This window comes from Delphinus delphis, chromosome 1, assembly GCF_949987515.2.
Source record: "Delphinus delphis chromosome 1, mDelDel1.2, whole genome shotgun sequence".
Classification (NCBI taxonomy): Eukaryota; Metazoa; Chordata; class Mammalia; order Artiodactyla; family Delphinidae; genus Delphinus; species Delphinus delphis.
In genome coordinates, this window is record NC_082683.1 from 183,465,176 (window position 1) to 183,479,933 (window position 14,758).

General features: G+C 61.9%; 1 protein-coding gene across 1 annotated transcript in view; it reads left to right on the top strand.

The window, feature by feature from the left end:
- Positions 1 to 14,758, top strand: part of LGR6 (leucine rich repeat containing G protein-coupled receptor 6) — a 94,818-nt gene that overhangs the window by 50,227 nt on the left and 29,833 nt on the right. The window contains exons 5-6 of the mRNA XM_060011471.1: positions 8,553 to 8,768; positions 13,182 to 13,253. Coding sequence (XP_059867454.1) covers positions 8,553 to 8,768; positions 13,182 to 13,253 — 288 coding nt within the window. The remainder of the gene's footprint in view (positions 1 to 8,552; positions 8,769 to 13,181; positions 13,254 to 14,758) is intronic.

Consider the following 14,758-nt stretch of genomic DNA (forward strand, 5'->3'; position numbering starts at 1 on the left):
ATGTGTTGCTGCCAATTAAACACGCGGAATAGCCTGGAGGAAGGCTCAGGTGTCACCTTTGATGTGCACAAAGGAAGCTCTCTCTGCTCCTGGGGTTCTCACCCATCCATCACTCTCCTGGTGGGTGGAGGGGAAGGGTGGCTCGGGCATGAGCAGAGCTCAGAGGACCGGTTGGAATCGGCTTTGTCTTAATATCCTCCCTTTGATCTGCTGAGAGGCTGACAGCGAGAGGGGAAGGATCTCATTAGGTGACATAAATCAGAGCTAATGAAACCACGGTCCTCGGACAGACGCAGACTTTCCTGTGTGGGGAGAGGCGGTGAGCGGTGTTGCCCTAACCCTCCCCTCTGCTGAGGGGGGACACAGAGATTAATTAAGGCTCCGTCTCCTGTACGCCCACCCCCGCCCCTGCAGCAAAGCTCGACTTTAAGCTTCTGGGGGCCTAGACATCAGCGTCCGCTCTGCCCCCCCGACGCTGTCTGTCACTTTAGGACGCTTCCTCCCGCTGGGGTGCTCGGGGTTCCAACCCCCAAGAGTTTTCATTTCTGGACTCAGTGTCGTGCACACCCTGGGAGGCCGAGCAGTGGGACCCCAGCTCTTCACGAGACCTTGGCCATGACGCGGGGCAGGAGTGGCCGTCCCCCTTGGGGTCTCTGGGAGGCTAAACCGGGCCCTGACTGTGGGGCAGAGAAGGGTGAGTGCCGTGTACTCCCCAGTGGACCAGGGCAGGAGGGAAGGGAAACTGGCTCCAGGCCCACCGCCTTCTTTGGCTCTGCCCTCCCTTTGCTCTGTGACCTTGACCGTCCTTGACCCCTTTCCTCCTTGGTTGCGGGGGTCCCTTTCAGCTCTCACCCTGTGACTGGTCTCTTCTCGGTAGGCAGTCCTATGAACAGTGCCGGAAGCGCTCAAAACTCTGTCAAAACAAACAAAAGCCACACAGATTGAATGCCCACTTGGCAAGTTGCAGGGAGAGGACACAGCCCATGCCCCCAGGGGTCTTCCCGTCTGATCAGAGAAAAGCGTGGTAATGGTCAAAAGTCCAGAGCTGGCCTTGGCCTTCCTCCCACCTACACTGAGCATCCTTCCCATCCTTCTGCCCAAAGCTCCCTCCATTCCAAGTCTGTGTCCCAGTCCCAGAAGTTTCTCTCAGAAAGCTATAATCGCCATTGAAATTAAAAGGCTACCTAATAATGTCTGCCAGATTTCTAAAAACACTATCGGCAACTTCCATTCTTTAAAAAAGGAATTGTGTCCAAGTGGTAAAATTCTAATCGTCCTGAAATGCTTGTGGGCCACGGGGGTGGGGTTGGCTGCCTGAAGCCTCTACTGAACGCTAGGCATGTGTGTCAATTAAAATGAAATAAACATACAGGCTCCGTTCCTCAGGGGCACCAGCCTCCCTTCAGGTGGTCAAGAGCCGCAGGTGCCCCGGAGGCAGGAGGCGGCAGCCGGCATCATCCGGAAGTGCTGTCTCAGAGGGGACCAGAGGCCCCGCCCCCTCGCCCTTCAGAAAACTCCTCCCCTGGGAACCAGCTCAAATGTCACCTCCTCTGTGAGGCCTGACTGGATTTCCCACAGGCAGAGGGCGGGTCCCAGCTGCAGAGTGTTTTCCATGGGCTCACTTGACCAAGTACCAGCCGTGGGTTTGGAGCCACAGGCTTTGGAGTCAGACCCACGGTTTCACCTCTGAGCCCACTTTCCTGCAGGCAAGGTTCAAGTACGAGCTTCCAGCTCCACAGGGCTGGGGTGGAGATTCAACGTGCAAGTGTATGTGAAACGCTAGCGCGCCTGGTGGCGACTAGCTCTCAGGAGACGCTGGCTGACGTTTTGGTGTTGCTTCATTAAATAATAAGTAGTCTAAGAGCTTCTCCAGAGAGGGGCTGTGTGCAGCTCACGATGGAACCCAAAGCCGAGCCCAGGGCTGCCTAGCCGTCGGCGCTGATGAGCGCTTGGTGTGTTCCGTGCACTCCATGGGATGGAAGGTCTCAGTCCATCGGGATTGAAGTTCATCCACTCCGATGGAATCGAGGGCTAAGGACTGATACTGGCTGAACTGAGACTCCTGCGATGAGGGGCATCTGGGAGCCTGGTGGTTGGGGGGCTGCGGTAGTGGCTTTGTGAGAGCCCTCGGAGAGCGCACAGGCCTTCTCTGGTGGGGGGAGGCGTGCAGGCTGCGGTCTCCCAGGGAGCGGTGAGAGTGTCCATGTGTAGAGATACCTGGGCGACAGCCGGTCGTGTCTGCTTGGTGCCCAGGTGGTGGAGCCCTTCTGGCAAGCCTGCCCCCTGGGAGCCCCATGCCCTCCCTCTGAGGCTGGAGGCTGGAGGCCGGCACTGGCAGCGGTGTTGACGTGGGAGACTGGGGCCCACTGCCTGCGGGAGGCCCAGGCACGTCCTTGCGGCTCAGCAGGTGCCAGTCTGTCCCCGAGCCCTCACCTTCACGGTGGCCCCCCGGTGTCAACGGCTGCCTCGTGCACAGGGTCACTGGGTCCAAAGTGGCTGCTTTCTTTCTATTTTCACCTTCTTTCACTTTTTCGTCTTTTCTGCTGGGCCCGCTGGGCCTCAGGGGTGTCAGTCCCTCTCCGCTCCTAAGGGCTGTGTCCTACAACCGCTGGACCTCCACGTGGCGTGGCTCAAAGTTGGAGAGACCCTGCAGCCACTGGAGCAGAACAGACCAGGGGACCCTCCCTGGGGACTGCGCTCAGAGAGCAGGTACCCTGCCTGATGCCTTTTGAATGGATACCTGGTGACAACAAGTGGATCAGCTGATGGCCCACTAGGAGCCGCGAATCTGTCCCTCTGTCTTGAGTTTGACTAAGATCTGGTAGGACATAGGAAGGGTTAGAGAAAGAACTTGCAAGGAGGGTCTGTTTGGTCACCCTAGTGCTCTGCGGGCTGTAAGCGACCTTGGTCTCCAAATGGGAGTGTGCCTTCTGCAGCTCAGAGAGGTGCCGTCCTTATAGGGACCCAGGCTGCTGGAAAGAAGCCCTACGCTTGAGTCCAGCCCTGCCGATTCCCCGCTTCGGGCATTTCCCCCTCCTTCTCTGGGCTCCTGGCCCTTCTGGTGAGCTGAGTGGGGCGGGAGGCTCCTTCAAGCCCCTAGGGAACAGGGTCTGCGTCTGCACCCCCGCTCTTCCGGTCTCTGTCACTGTCGGTGAGCAGGGTCCCAGCTCCATCTCTTCTGCTGCCACGGGCTCCCAGCTGGGGTCTCTCCTCCCTCCCCTTCTGTCAGCGGGACCAGGCCTCTGCCTGCGCCTGCAGGGCTTGGAGAGCAGGGGCCCAGCCCTCCCTCCTGGCCTCCTGGGGGAGCACGGGGAGCCGCTTGGCTCTGGAGAGGCTCCGCGGCTTCCCCAGAGCCCAGGCAGGCCCGGACTGGCCGGTGAGGTGCCTGCTGGCCGGCAGCCTCCCGGGGAGCGGAGCCCAGCCCCCGTGGGAGCTCGGGCTGTTGGCTTTACTCCAGGGCTCCGTGGCCTAACTGCCGTCTTCCTCCCTGCCAGAGAGCTGGACCAGCTCCTCAGCTGACCCCTCCCCAGAGCAGGGGGCGCCCCGCCCACCCTCGAGCACGGGACCCGGGAGCCGGAACCCAGGCTGAGGGGTGGGGGCTGCTTGGAGGACACCTGGCCTGCCAGGGGCTGGGCAGGGTCCGCAGGAGGGTTCCTAGAGGCTAGAGGTTGCTGGGGGCAGGGGGCCGCCCCACACAGGAGAGGGGAGGGGGAGTGGAAGCCGGTGCCGCTCGGTTTCCTCTCGGCCCCTCCGCACTCCTCTCTGGGCGCCTTGGGGACCCTCCTCCAAGGGGGCTCTGACCTCAGGAGGACCTGAGGTCGCCAGGTGCCGAGCTCCTCCCTGGGCCCCCCAGCCCCTCTGCACAGCCTCCTTGTTAGAGAGGCAGCTGGGGGCAGCCTCTGAGCCTGCGTTTTGTGTGCATTTCACCTCCGAGTGGTCTCGGATGGGCGGGGAGTCAGCGTGTACGGCTGAGGAGACCAGCCCAACAGGTTAAATGAGGGATTTGTGAGGAGACCCGGCTGCTAGCCAAGTCCCTGCTCACAGGACCCCCAGGGTGAGAGCTGCCGCATAAGGTACAGACACTGCACAGGACCTACTTACTCTACAAAGTTATTCCTGTTTACTGGAAATTCAGATTTAACCGGGCATTGTCCCAAATACTGCATGGGACCTGCTTATACAAAACACGATTTGTTATTTACCCGAAATGCAACTCTAAGTGGGCAACATGGATTACTGTGTGGGAAATCCAGCCCTGCTGCCTTGGGTCCGCGGCCCACACCGAGCCCACCTGTGCCAGGCCCGCCCAGACGCAGGCTCAGGCCTGACCGACCTCGCCCGCGACTGTCCCAGCTCCAACACTTGCCAGTTTGCTGGATTCCCCCTTCGGCACGTCCCTGTCCCCAAGCATCGGGGCAGGGTGGGAGGTGCTGCAGACACTTCCTCTGCCCTCAGCCTACCCCAGCCCCCACTGCCCCCCCGCCCCCCCTGCCTACGGCCTGAAGCTTGTGAGCTGTGGACGGAGGCGGGGTGTTCTCCTTGGTCCAGCCCAGCCCTTCCCTGCGAATGGGAGGGCCGACCAGGGAGAGGTGGCCCTTCTCAGCCCTCCTGCCCCTGGGCTGCACCCAGCGCAGCAGCAGGACTAATCAGGGCCGTGGTGACCTGTGAAAGCGGGCACAGGCGTGTGTGAGGGCACACGTGTGTGCTCACACGTACGCGCACAGAGGCAGCCCCCGGACGCCAAGCTCACCGAGTGAAGGCCGCCCCCCTGCCCGGCCCCAGTCCCGGCTCGCGTCCCGCTACCCGCCTCTGTCCTCTGTCCTTCAGCGGGACACTTCCCCGGGCGCTCAGGTCCTCACCCTCCTCCTGCCGCCAGGACTGGTGTCGTGGGGGGTGAGGCACGTGGATTTGGGCTCAGACACCTGGGTGGAACCCCAGCTCTCTAGCGACCTTGGTCCCTCTGTGAAACGCACGCTCAGAGCCCCTCATGGCATTGCTGCCAGGATGCAGATCACACGCCTGGTACCGACCTGGCCTAGGACGAGGGCTCGTAAGTGAGAGCAATGACGCTGCGGGGTCATGGTTGTCCCTGGAGGGGGAGCACCCCTGCCTCGGGGACCCAGGCTCCCTGGAAAGGCAGCAGCCGAGAGCCAGGCTGCAGCCCTGCGCGACCCCCCATGTCCCACGGGGAGGGGGGCTTATGGATTTGACCTCCTAAGGGAGGATGAAGTCCGTGCCCGCTTCGCATCCACACTGGCCCTGTGTCCCCTGCCTGAGGCCCTCATTCATGAGCCCCGCCCGCCACTGTCCGGGCCTAAATCCTACCTTCCTTAAGGCCGTTTGTGCAGCTGCGGTCTATGTGGTCTAAGTGGGACTCAGGGCTCAGCTTCCTGCCCATGGTCTCTGGGAAAGCTGGGACCAAGGTGCTGCCCCACTGGGGGTCTCCCCAGGCCCATGAAGAGCCTCCGGGCATCTGCTGGGGTCTCTGTGGATGGGAGCGAGGTGAGGGTGAGAGCCTCACCACGGTGGAACGGGTGTCAGAGCAAGACCACGCCCGGTAGGAAGGTCTGTCCGGGTCCCCTTGGCCAACCCCAGGCTGGGGAGTCGCTCCCCTGTTTATTTGAGGACACTGCTGTCTGTGAACGGTGTGTCGTGGAGGGTGTGGGAGATGACGTACCCAGGAGCAGGTGCTGGAGCCCGGGGCCTGGAGTGATGGGTGACTGAACCGCAGAGCAAGGCCCCAGGGCCAGCCGAGCACTGACCACAGGACGAAACGTCTGGCTCCCCTTTCAGGCTCCCTCTCCCGTCCAGCTGTCCCTGCTGCCGACCAGAGCGTCAGAAGCTCTGGAAGGCCTGGCTCGGTGCTTGGGAGACATTAATGTGCTTATGACCCAACCGATGACCTGGGAGTCAGGTTGGAATTCAGGTTCTGACGCAGAAAGTCTGGGACGGGGCCTCAGACTCTGCCTTTCCGACCAGCTCCTCGGTGGTGCTGAGCTTAGGGTCTGTGGACCACACTGCCAGAGGACGATCTGCTGCACCACTGATGCCCGGGGCCAGGGGCGGGCGCTGCGGGGGGGGGGGCGATGACGGAGCCGGTGTGGCCAAGCCTGCTCGATGGGGTGGAGAGGCGGTGTGTGAGTGCGGGGTGCGGGAGACGGTGGATGGGGCAGAGGGAGGAGCTCCAGGTTGGTACAGGGATCGGCGAGGCGTGTGGACGCGGGAGCGTGCTGGCGGTACGGCATGACGGTTAGAGGTGTGTTGTCTGCAGCTGGATTGCCTGAGCCTGAATCCCAGCTTCACCGCTTCCTAGACGTGTGACCTGGCGCAAGTAACTTAACCCCTCTGTGCCTCACTGTTCTCATTTGCAAAATGTGAACCTCACAGGCTGTGAAATTAAATGACTTGATACATACAGTGCCCCGGAACATAGCAAGTGCACGCTTGGTGAACGGGGCCTCCGACTGTATGAGGATGACGCTTCAGGCGCCGCCTCCGACGGTCTGTGGTGGCGCGCTGGGCAGGGGCGTGAGGTGAAGGGGCGTCCCGTGCGGGGCACTTTGCTGGGCATGCTAAAGGCTCCTAGAACTGCCGGGGGCGGTCCCCGTGCCAGGGGGCTTGCCAGGCCGGCACCGTGACATCCCCGGTCAGGGCAGCAGGGGCTCCTTCAGGAGAGGACCCTTTGGGGTCTGGACCCTGCAGTGGTCCTTTCACCCCTCGAGCTCCCACGGACGTGCCTGTCCTTCTCTGGGCGAGGTGCTTGTGCAGAGCACCTGTCTTTTCGCCCATCTGCCCGCCTCCAGGCTGGCCCCTCCTCAACACCAGAAACCTGGCCACGTCCTTCTTTGTTTACGACCCTCCCTGGCTCCCCGTTTCCCTGACACAACACAGAATCGCTGGCAGGGCCCTCAAGCTCCAGCCCTGCCTGCCTCGCCGGCTGCACCTGCCCTGCTCCCTCCGGCTTCCCCTTGCCCTTCCTGAAGCCCCGCCTGGGCCTGGCTGCTTGGGTCCCCTGCAAGATGCTCTCTTTCCCACACACCGCCCTCCTCCACTGGCTGATTCCTCCTCTTCGGCCAGGTCTCCACGTAACATCACCTCCACCTGGAGGCCACTCCCAACGCCTCCCCAGCCATCACACTGCGCTGGAACGTCTTCCGACCTTCCCACTGAGCTGTGAAGGGCGGGGACACCGTCCTCTTCGTCCTCTTCGTAGCCGATGCTTATCCAGCACTTTGCAAACTGTCTGTACATAGAGACATCTAGGGCACTCTTTAGAAAGAGATTCCAGGCCCCACCCTGGCCTTCCGAGCCAGGCCATCCTGGGAAGGCTCCTGGAGCCTGTTCCCACCTGTGGTCCCCAGGTCACCAGCACAGTCAGACCATCGAGGGTCTGACGACAGTGACCGAGTGACAGGCACTCACCGAAGGGTCTGTGGCCGTCAGGTCAGGTCTGATGTGGGTGGAGATCTTTCCTAGTTGCAGCTTTCGGGGCCTGTCCTGGTCGGTTTGCTCTCCCATCCAAGGCTCCTGTGTCTGCCTGTTCACCCACAGCTCCCCTGCTGGTGAGCCTGGGGGTTTCTCCCAGGGCTGGGAGGGACACTGGTGAAACGGCTCAGGGAACAGACAGAAGCACTGCCGGCTGTCGACACGTGGGCTCGTGCTGCTGGGACGGAAGAAAGGCACCTCCGCCACCGCCCAGTCTTCCTTAGGGTCAGCGTGACGGGGCCTTCGGGCCTGTGTGGTTGAGGGCTGGCGTTTCCGTGACGTAGGTGCCATCTGCCCGCACGGAGGACCAGGCCTCAGTGCAAAGCCCCTCAAGACAACAAAGTCCAGGGGCAGATCCACGGCCACAGGCCAGCTTGTCTCGTCCCTGTGGGACCAGCTGCATGGGGTGATGGGGCTTCAGCCCGAGCCCTGGACCAGGAGGCGCATTGGTCAGGGACATCGTGGCTGGGGCACGGCTGTGAAAAGCTGGCGCGGGCTGTCTCCTTGTCCTGCTGGCCGCCAAGAGTGTCGAGACCTCACACCAGAAGTCCTCTGCCACCGTGGACCCTCTGGCTGTGGACAGACTGGACCGTCCACCACCCGTCTGCCTGTTCTGACATCCAGGAGCCTCCCGTAGGCCATCAGCCAAGAAGGGAGCCCCGTCCAACACCCGGGCCCCTGAGCCGGGGAGCAGGGTCTCCAGGGCCGAGCAGTAGGGAGCGGCCTGTGGTTTTGAGGAAGCGTTTCCTTTGGCCACGCAGGGAGGAGCTGTCCCCGTGTCCGTGGTGGGAACATCTCTGTTATCCGGCCTCAGAGTGGACGGGGCTGGGGAGAACAGCGTCCCCAGAGCAGGGAGCCGCAGCACAGATGAGGAACTTGAGCGTGGCAGGGGGAACGCTGTTGTCCACAACCGGGCTGTGGGTCCAGTCTTGCGTCACCGACGGGAATGCAGGGCGGAAAGGGCCAAGAGCTGCGGCTTGGAGCCGAGGTGAACCCCGGGGTCCCTTATTCCCAGGCACCTCGGAGGCTGCACTGGCCCAGCACTGACCCTCCCCTCTCTCCACCAGGCGCCTCGATGCCAACCTCATCTCCCTGGTCCCGGACAGGAGCTTCGAGGGGCTGTCCTCCCTCCGCCACCTGTGGCTGGACGACAACGCGCTCACCGAGATCCCCGTCAGGGCCCTCGGCAATCTCCGCGCCCTGCAGGCCGTGACCCTGGCCCTGAACCGAATAGGCCACATCCCCGACTACGCCTTCCGGAACCTGTCCAGCCTCGTGGTGCTGTGAGTGCTGCCCCTCCCCCCACCCGCACGGCTTCGCTCTTGGCTGTGTCCCTGAGGTTTCCGAACCTTCTGGTCTGCGTTTCCCCTCCTGACGTGAGGATGACCATCTCCTGTTGACCCTGTGGGGCCATTGTGAGGCCAGGCGACAGAAGAAGTGCTCTGAGAGGCTGGAAGAGAGGAATTAAGCCGCGATTCCCTCTGCTATTATGTGCAAATATTGTAACTATACCGCACTAATGGGAATGCATGCCCAGAATCTCCTGAATGATTTCCACCATGTTTGACAGTCGGGCAATGGGTGGATGCAGCCTTGTGCTTTGGCACAGGGGTGGGATAAGCTCACCTCATCCCCAGGCCTGGAGAAGGAGAGAGAAGCCAGCGCTGTAATTAGACAGCAGAGCCCCGACGGGTAATTCCCTGGGAGGTAGCGTCTCTGGCAGGAACTGGAGCCCGGGGTTAACTCTGTCCTCCCCCCACCATCCCCCCGGGGAACTTTGGAGTGCAAAGTTCACAGGGTAATTGCCAAGGGCTTGGAGGTCACGTGTAATTGCTTTGGGTCACATCCTAATTGCCGTGGGGACGTAAGGCCTCCCCTGCTCTTGGAAATCTGGTATGATTTTCCAAACCAGGGAGCGGACGAGGCATGAGTTTGTCTACTTCTCTGTCCTGGGAGACTGGAGAAGCGGGACCAGCATCTTCCTGAACCACATCCGCTGTCAGCACGGCCACACGGTCCTCCTTGTGGGCGCCAGTGAGGGGTACTGACTGCGGCGGAACAGAACGGGGCGGCTGATTGCAGCTTTGGTGATGCCCCGTGACATCGTGATGGTCCCTGGGAATAAACGGCGTCAGGTCTCTGAGAGACAAGACTACTGGAAAAACGCGGGCCTCACGATGGGCCCCCGACGAGCGAGCAGCGGGGGGTGTACGGAGCCCCGTGGGGGCCCTGCAGAGTGCAGGGGTGGAGAGCCGGCCGCTGCCTCAGAGGCTGGCGGGCCAGTCCCAGTAGCAGGGTGCTGGTGGGAAGGACAGCAGCGCTGAGTCCTTAACTCAGGCCGAGGGGACCGGACGCTGAGTCAGGCTCGTCTCGGGGCTCAGGGCGGCCAAAGCAGCTGGAGGAGGGAAGTGGGGGCCTGCTGGGCCGGAAAGTTGGCTTAGAGTAGGCAGGTGAAGAGCAGGGGCTCCAAGCAGGTGTCAGCAAAGACCCGGGGGCGTCGGGCTGCTGGCTGAGGCGAGCGTGCCAGTGAGGCCGGAGAGAAGGCCGGGCAGGTGCGTCTGCGGGCGCAGAGTCAGAGCAGGAGTCCGGCTGTGGCCTGCATGGGGCAGGGGAGGCTGGAGGCGAGAAGGGGGTTGGGAGTCTGGTTTGAAGAACGGGCGGGAACAGGGGAGACTGGATCTAGGAGGCAAAGTCCAGCTTAGGGAGGAATCAGGCGTGGCCCTGAGGGACGTTGCGAAGGAAGAATCCATCCGACTTGAGGTTTTCACAGGGTGGGAGGCCAAGGTCGGGGGCGCGAGTGGGGGAGTTCGGCTACCGCGGATCCAGGAGGGGCCGGGGGTCCCACAGGGCACAGGAGGGGAGGGGCCCAGGGGCCCACGATGCTGAGAGAGGAGAAGGCCCAGAAGCATTGCCCCTGCCCTTCAGGTCCTCTGGCCCTGGGACGGGGGACATAGGCTGCCGTGGCCGGTGACCTTGCAGGGCAGAGTGGGCTGGAGAAAGCCGTCCAGGACCTAGGGCTGAGCTGCAGGAAAGCGCAGGGGCAGAGTCAAGAAGGTGGGTGGACGGGGGTGTGGCCGGAGGCGTGAGGCAACCAGCGGGTGGAGAGGGCCTTCGTTTCATCTCGAACTCTGGGCCTTGGTCAGGCTGCTCTGCGCGGCCCTGCGGGGACCGAGGGGCGCTGAACTGGACAGCAGTGCTGTCCTGTGTGGGGTCTCATCTCTTCCTCTGGACCATAAGCCCCAACAGGCTGGCCTGCAGATGGCGCTCGGGACGCCTGGGGTGACCCAGTCGTCGTCTGTAGGCCTGGGCTGCACGGTCAGAAGCTGAGACGCTGTGGACCAGAGGCGCTGGCGGGGCTGGGGGATGGGGTGGGGACGGAGATGAGCTTCAGCGGAAGGTGCGGGAAAGGGGAGTTTGGTGACAGCGAAGGAAGCATGCGGGGGAGGGGCTCGTTCCCAGAGGCCGGGGCTGTGTTCTCTCTTCAAACCCAAGCCCCTGTGGTGGGTCTGTCTGCCTCCTGGGCATGGAGCAGGTGGGGAAGGACCCCCTTCTCTCAGGACCCCCGGCCCTGCGCACCATGTAGGATGGGGTCTGCCTGTTGCCATCTGAACGTCTTGGAGGCCAGTCTGATTTCTTCCCCATGTACGTGATTTCCTTTTCCTACCTGAAGATGTCTTCTAATCCTTGAACTTTAATAGCTTCACTAGAATATGACACAGTGTGGAATTTTCTGCCTCCAGTTTTCCTGAAACAATGTATGCTTTGACCTGCGGGATTTCATTCTTCATTGTAGAGAGTTTTCTTTTGTGTTGCGTTTTGAATACGGCTTTGTCTCACGTCTGGATCCTGGCCCTCAGAGACATCAATAGCCCAGTGTTAACTCACATCGATTAGTTTCCAGCTGTTTTAGCCTTTCGCTCTCATGCAGCCAAGCTCACCATTTTAGCTCAGGCTTTTTCTCTGACACCCATTCCACTGCCAGCAGTGTCTATACTGTTCCTTGTCTCAAACTTATTGAGTAGGTTTTCATTATTATTATTTATTTATTTATTTATTTTTGGCCGTGTTGGGTTTTTGTTGCTGGGCGCGGGCTTTTTCTAGTTGCGGCGAGCGGGAGCTACTCTTTGTTGCTGTGCGTGGGCTTCTCATTGCGGCGGCTTCTCTTGTTGCGGAGCACGGGCTCTAGGCGCGTGGGCTTCAGTAGTTGTGGCACGTGGGCTCAGTAGTTGTGGTGCACGGGCTCGGTAGTTTTGGCTCGTGGGCTCTAGAGCACAGAATCAGTAGATGTGGCATGTGGGCTTCATTGCTCCACGGCATGTGGGATCTTCCTGGACCAGGGATCTGGGAACCAGTTGGGATCCGGTCGCTGAGCCCACCTGTGGCCCCTGCATTGGCAGGCGGATTCTTGACCACTGCGCCAGCAGGGAAGCCCTACTGACTGGTTTTTTACTGATGTATTTTTGGTCCTCAATTCATTTCCTTTCTCTACAATGTCATTTTTGCTTTCACTTAGAAACGCTGCGTTTGAAATGTTTTGCTGGGTGGTTTTGCAGCAGAAGGCAGCTCTGATAATGTCTTGCTGCTCGTGCATCCGTTACGTTTTCTTCTAGGCTTGGGACTTCACCGGGCCCCGGCATCTCTCTTCTGCTCTTCCTGTTGTATGTTTGCACAATTGCCATGTGATTTCACTTTCTGGCTTCTGCTGGGACAGCTGCATCACCTCGGCCCCCTCGGCTCTGCCCCAAGGCTGTAGTTTGTGGGCCGGAGCGGTGGGTAAATGAGGGCCCACCCGCCTGTGGGTGCCCAGGTGCGCCGGTGCAGGTAGGGTGGTCCCTCAGCAGGGTCAGGTTGTGGTAAATGCAGGAGTTCGCTCCCTCCACGCGGGAATTCCCTTGGGCTTCAGGTCATTTCCTCAATGCATGAGGAGCCCGGAGCCTTCATTTTACTTTCCCTTCCCCTCTTCCCTGGGAAGCCAGCAGTGGGGAGGGAAAAGGACATCCACAGCCGCCTCTCTTCAGATTTGGGGGCTGCAGGGAGAATCCTCAGGATCCTGTTTTCTCACCAGTTCAGTTTCTGATGAGGACGCTTCCTTGGCCACGGTCTTTGCTGTTTATTTACGTTATGTCTCTGCCCTTGCTCTGCTGCTGCTGGTAGTATTTGGGGTGGGGCAGGGGGCCTGTCTCTGCTGTTTTTGCTCATCTCACTAGGAATTGGGAGAAGAATATTCTGTCACCCGTCTCCATCTCCGAGCTGGCCCACAGCTCACTCCGGCTGTAACGGAAAGCTCCCCTTTAGTGACACGCTGTCTGCAGTGGTTTGCTGCCGGCTCCCCCAGTTGTGTCTGGCCCCTGACCCAGGCGGCTGTGGGTCCCGTAGAGGAAGCCCCAACTGGGGCCCCAACATCGGGCCTCTCCCCCCAAGCCTGGTGGGAGCCTGGTGGGAGCCTGCTTCACCTCGGCCTGTGGAATGCCTCCGGTTTTCTCCTTCGATCGGAAGTCTGAACGGCGTAGCCCCTGGCCACTCCAGCCTTGGAGACTGTGGCTTCCGAAGTCCATCTTGGCCCGTCGGTTTGTCCCTGGAGACAAAGGCTGACCCTCTGGGGTCACTGTCCATGCCTCCCCCACAAGCGCGTCTGCTTCCCCGCCCCAGCCCGATGCGGCGCGCACCTGTTCTGACCCGCCTCTCCTCCCACACAGGCATCTCCATAACAACCACATCGAGCATCTGGGGACCCACAGCTTCGAGGGGCTGCACAACCTGGAGACTCTGTGAGTGCCGGGGTGGGGGGAGTCTCTCCTGCTGGGGACGGCAGTCCTGGCATGGGGTGGCGGAGGGGAAGCGGCAGGACTGGGGTGCCGGGGCGTGGCCTTTCTCTGGAGTGTCGCTCGCAGTGGGTTCCGCCCTCCTTCAGGGCGTGGGCTGTGCCCCCTGGGAGTTCAGGGTGGCCCTGCCCGCAGAGAGACCAAGGCAATGAGATCTTAGACAGAGATGGAACTGCGGGGAGAGTGAGGATACTAAGCCTGGAAGTGGAGGGCTCGGGGTGGGGTGGGGCTGGCTTGGCAGCAGTGACCCCCAGCCCCCCCCACCGTGGGAGAGCGGCTGCTGACGGGGGGGGGGGGGGGAGGGTCTCCGGCTGCTCTAACTCGCGGAAAGCCTGGCAGGAGGCGCCCGTTCAGTGCCCAAGCTGTGGACTCTGGAAAAGCCACATTATTTACCCACCATCATCCTGGAATTCAGCTGCGGTCCGAAGGCACCCAGGCCCTCAGCACCTCCTCTGCGGTCCCGCGGCCCCCGCAGAGCGGGCGGGATGCACCCCCCTGGAGCCAACAGCCGGCCCACGGGAGGGGAGGGGCCGCACCTTAGCGCCGGCTGCAGGCCTGGGAGGGCATGGGGCAGAGCAGGACCCCAGGCCAGCAAGGGTGAGCCCCCGACGCACGGTGCTGGCCTCTCGCCTCCCCCCAGCACACGAAGTGGCATTCCTGAGGGGAGGGGTTTGCAAGCATCTGAAGCGGCAGAGGAGAAAATGTGGGAGACAAGCTGTGACCTGAGAAGGGGGGCTGGGCTGGGGCCTCTGCGCCGGGGGCCGGGCTGTCTGCCTTTGTGGCCACAGAGGGAAGCGGACAGGAGGTGGGGACCACAGCTCCGGGCTGTCCTGGGCTCTCTGGATGGGGCACAGATCTTTCAGCCACTCCACCTTCAACCCGATGCCCGGTGGGCTGGGGGGCCCAGCCTGGGGTCAGGAAAGCTGGGCATCTCCTTGCCACTGCACGTGGCTTGGGCTGCGTGCCCCCTCGCCCCCCGCCAGCTGTCACGGGCAGCCAGACAGTTAAACGGGACAGTCTAGGCGGCTCGGTCACATGCTGGGAAATGGATGTCTGGGGAGCTGGCGGGGCTGCCCGGAGTTACCCTCCGTGGGGACAGAGCACACCTGGGGGGTTAACTGAGAAAACCCACCGAACCCCCAGCCAGTGCCCAGTCTCTGTGCCACATGTGACCTGTGCAAGCCTGCCGTGTGCTGGGTGCCTGGGGCCCCGGATGTGGGGGTGGCCAGCACCCCCTCGAGGCCCGGGCTGCAGCCGCCCTCCCTGGGGGATACGGAGCGCTGGGGCAGGTTTGGAGCTGCCTGGCGCCCAGAGAGCAGCAGGGAGGCCAGTGCAGCTGCCCGGGGCCGGGTGGGGCTGTTAGCTCTGTCGGGAAGTCGGCTGGGGAGGGGGCACATGCTGGGTGTGGGTTGGCACCTCGACCAGCGCTGTTTCTTCACGGTTGGGGTGCG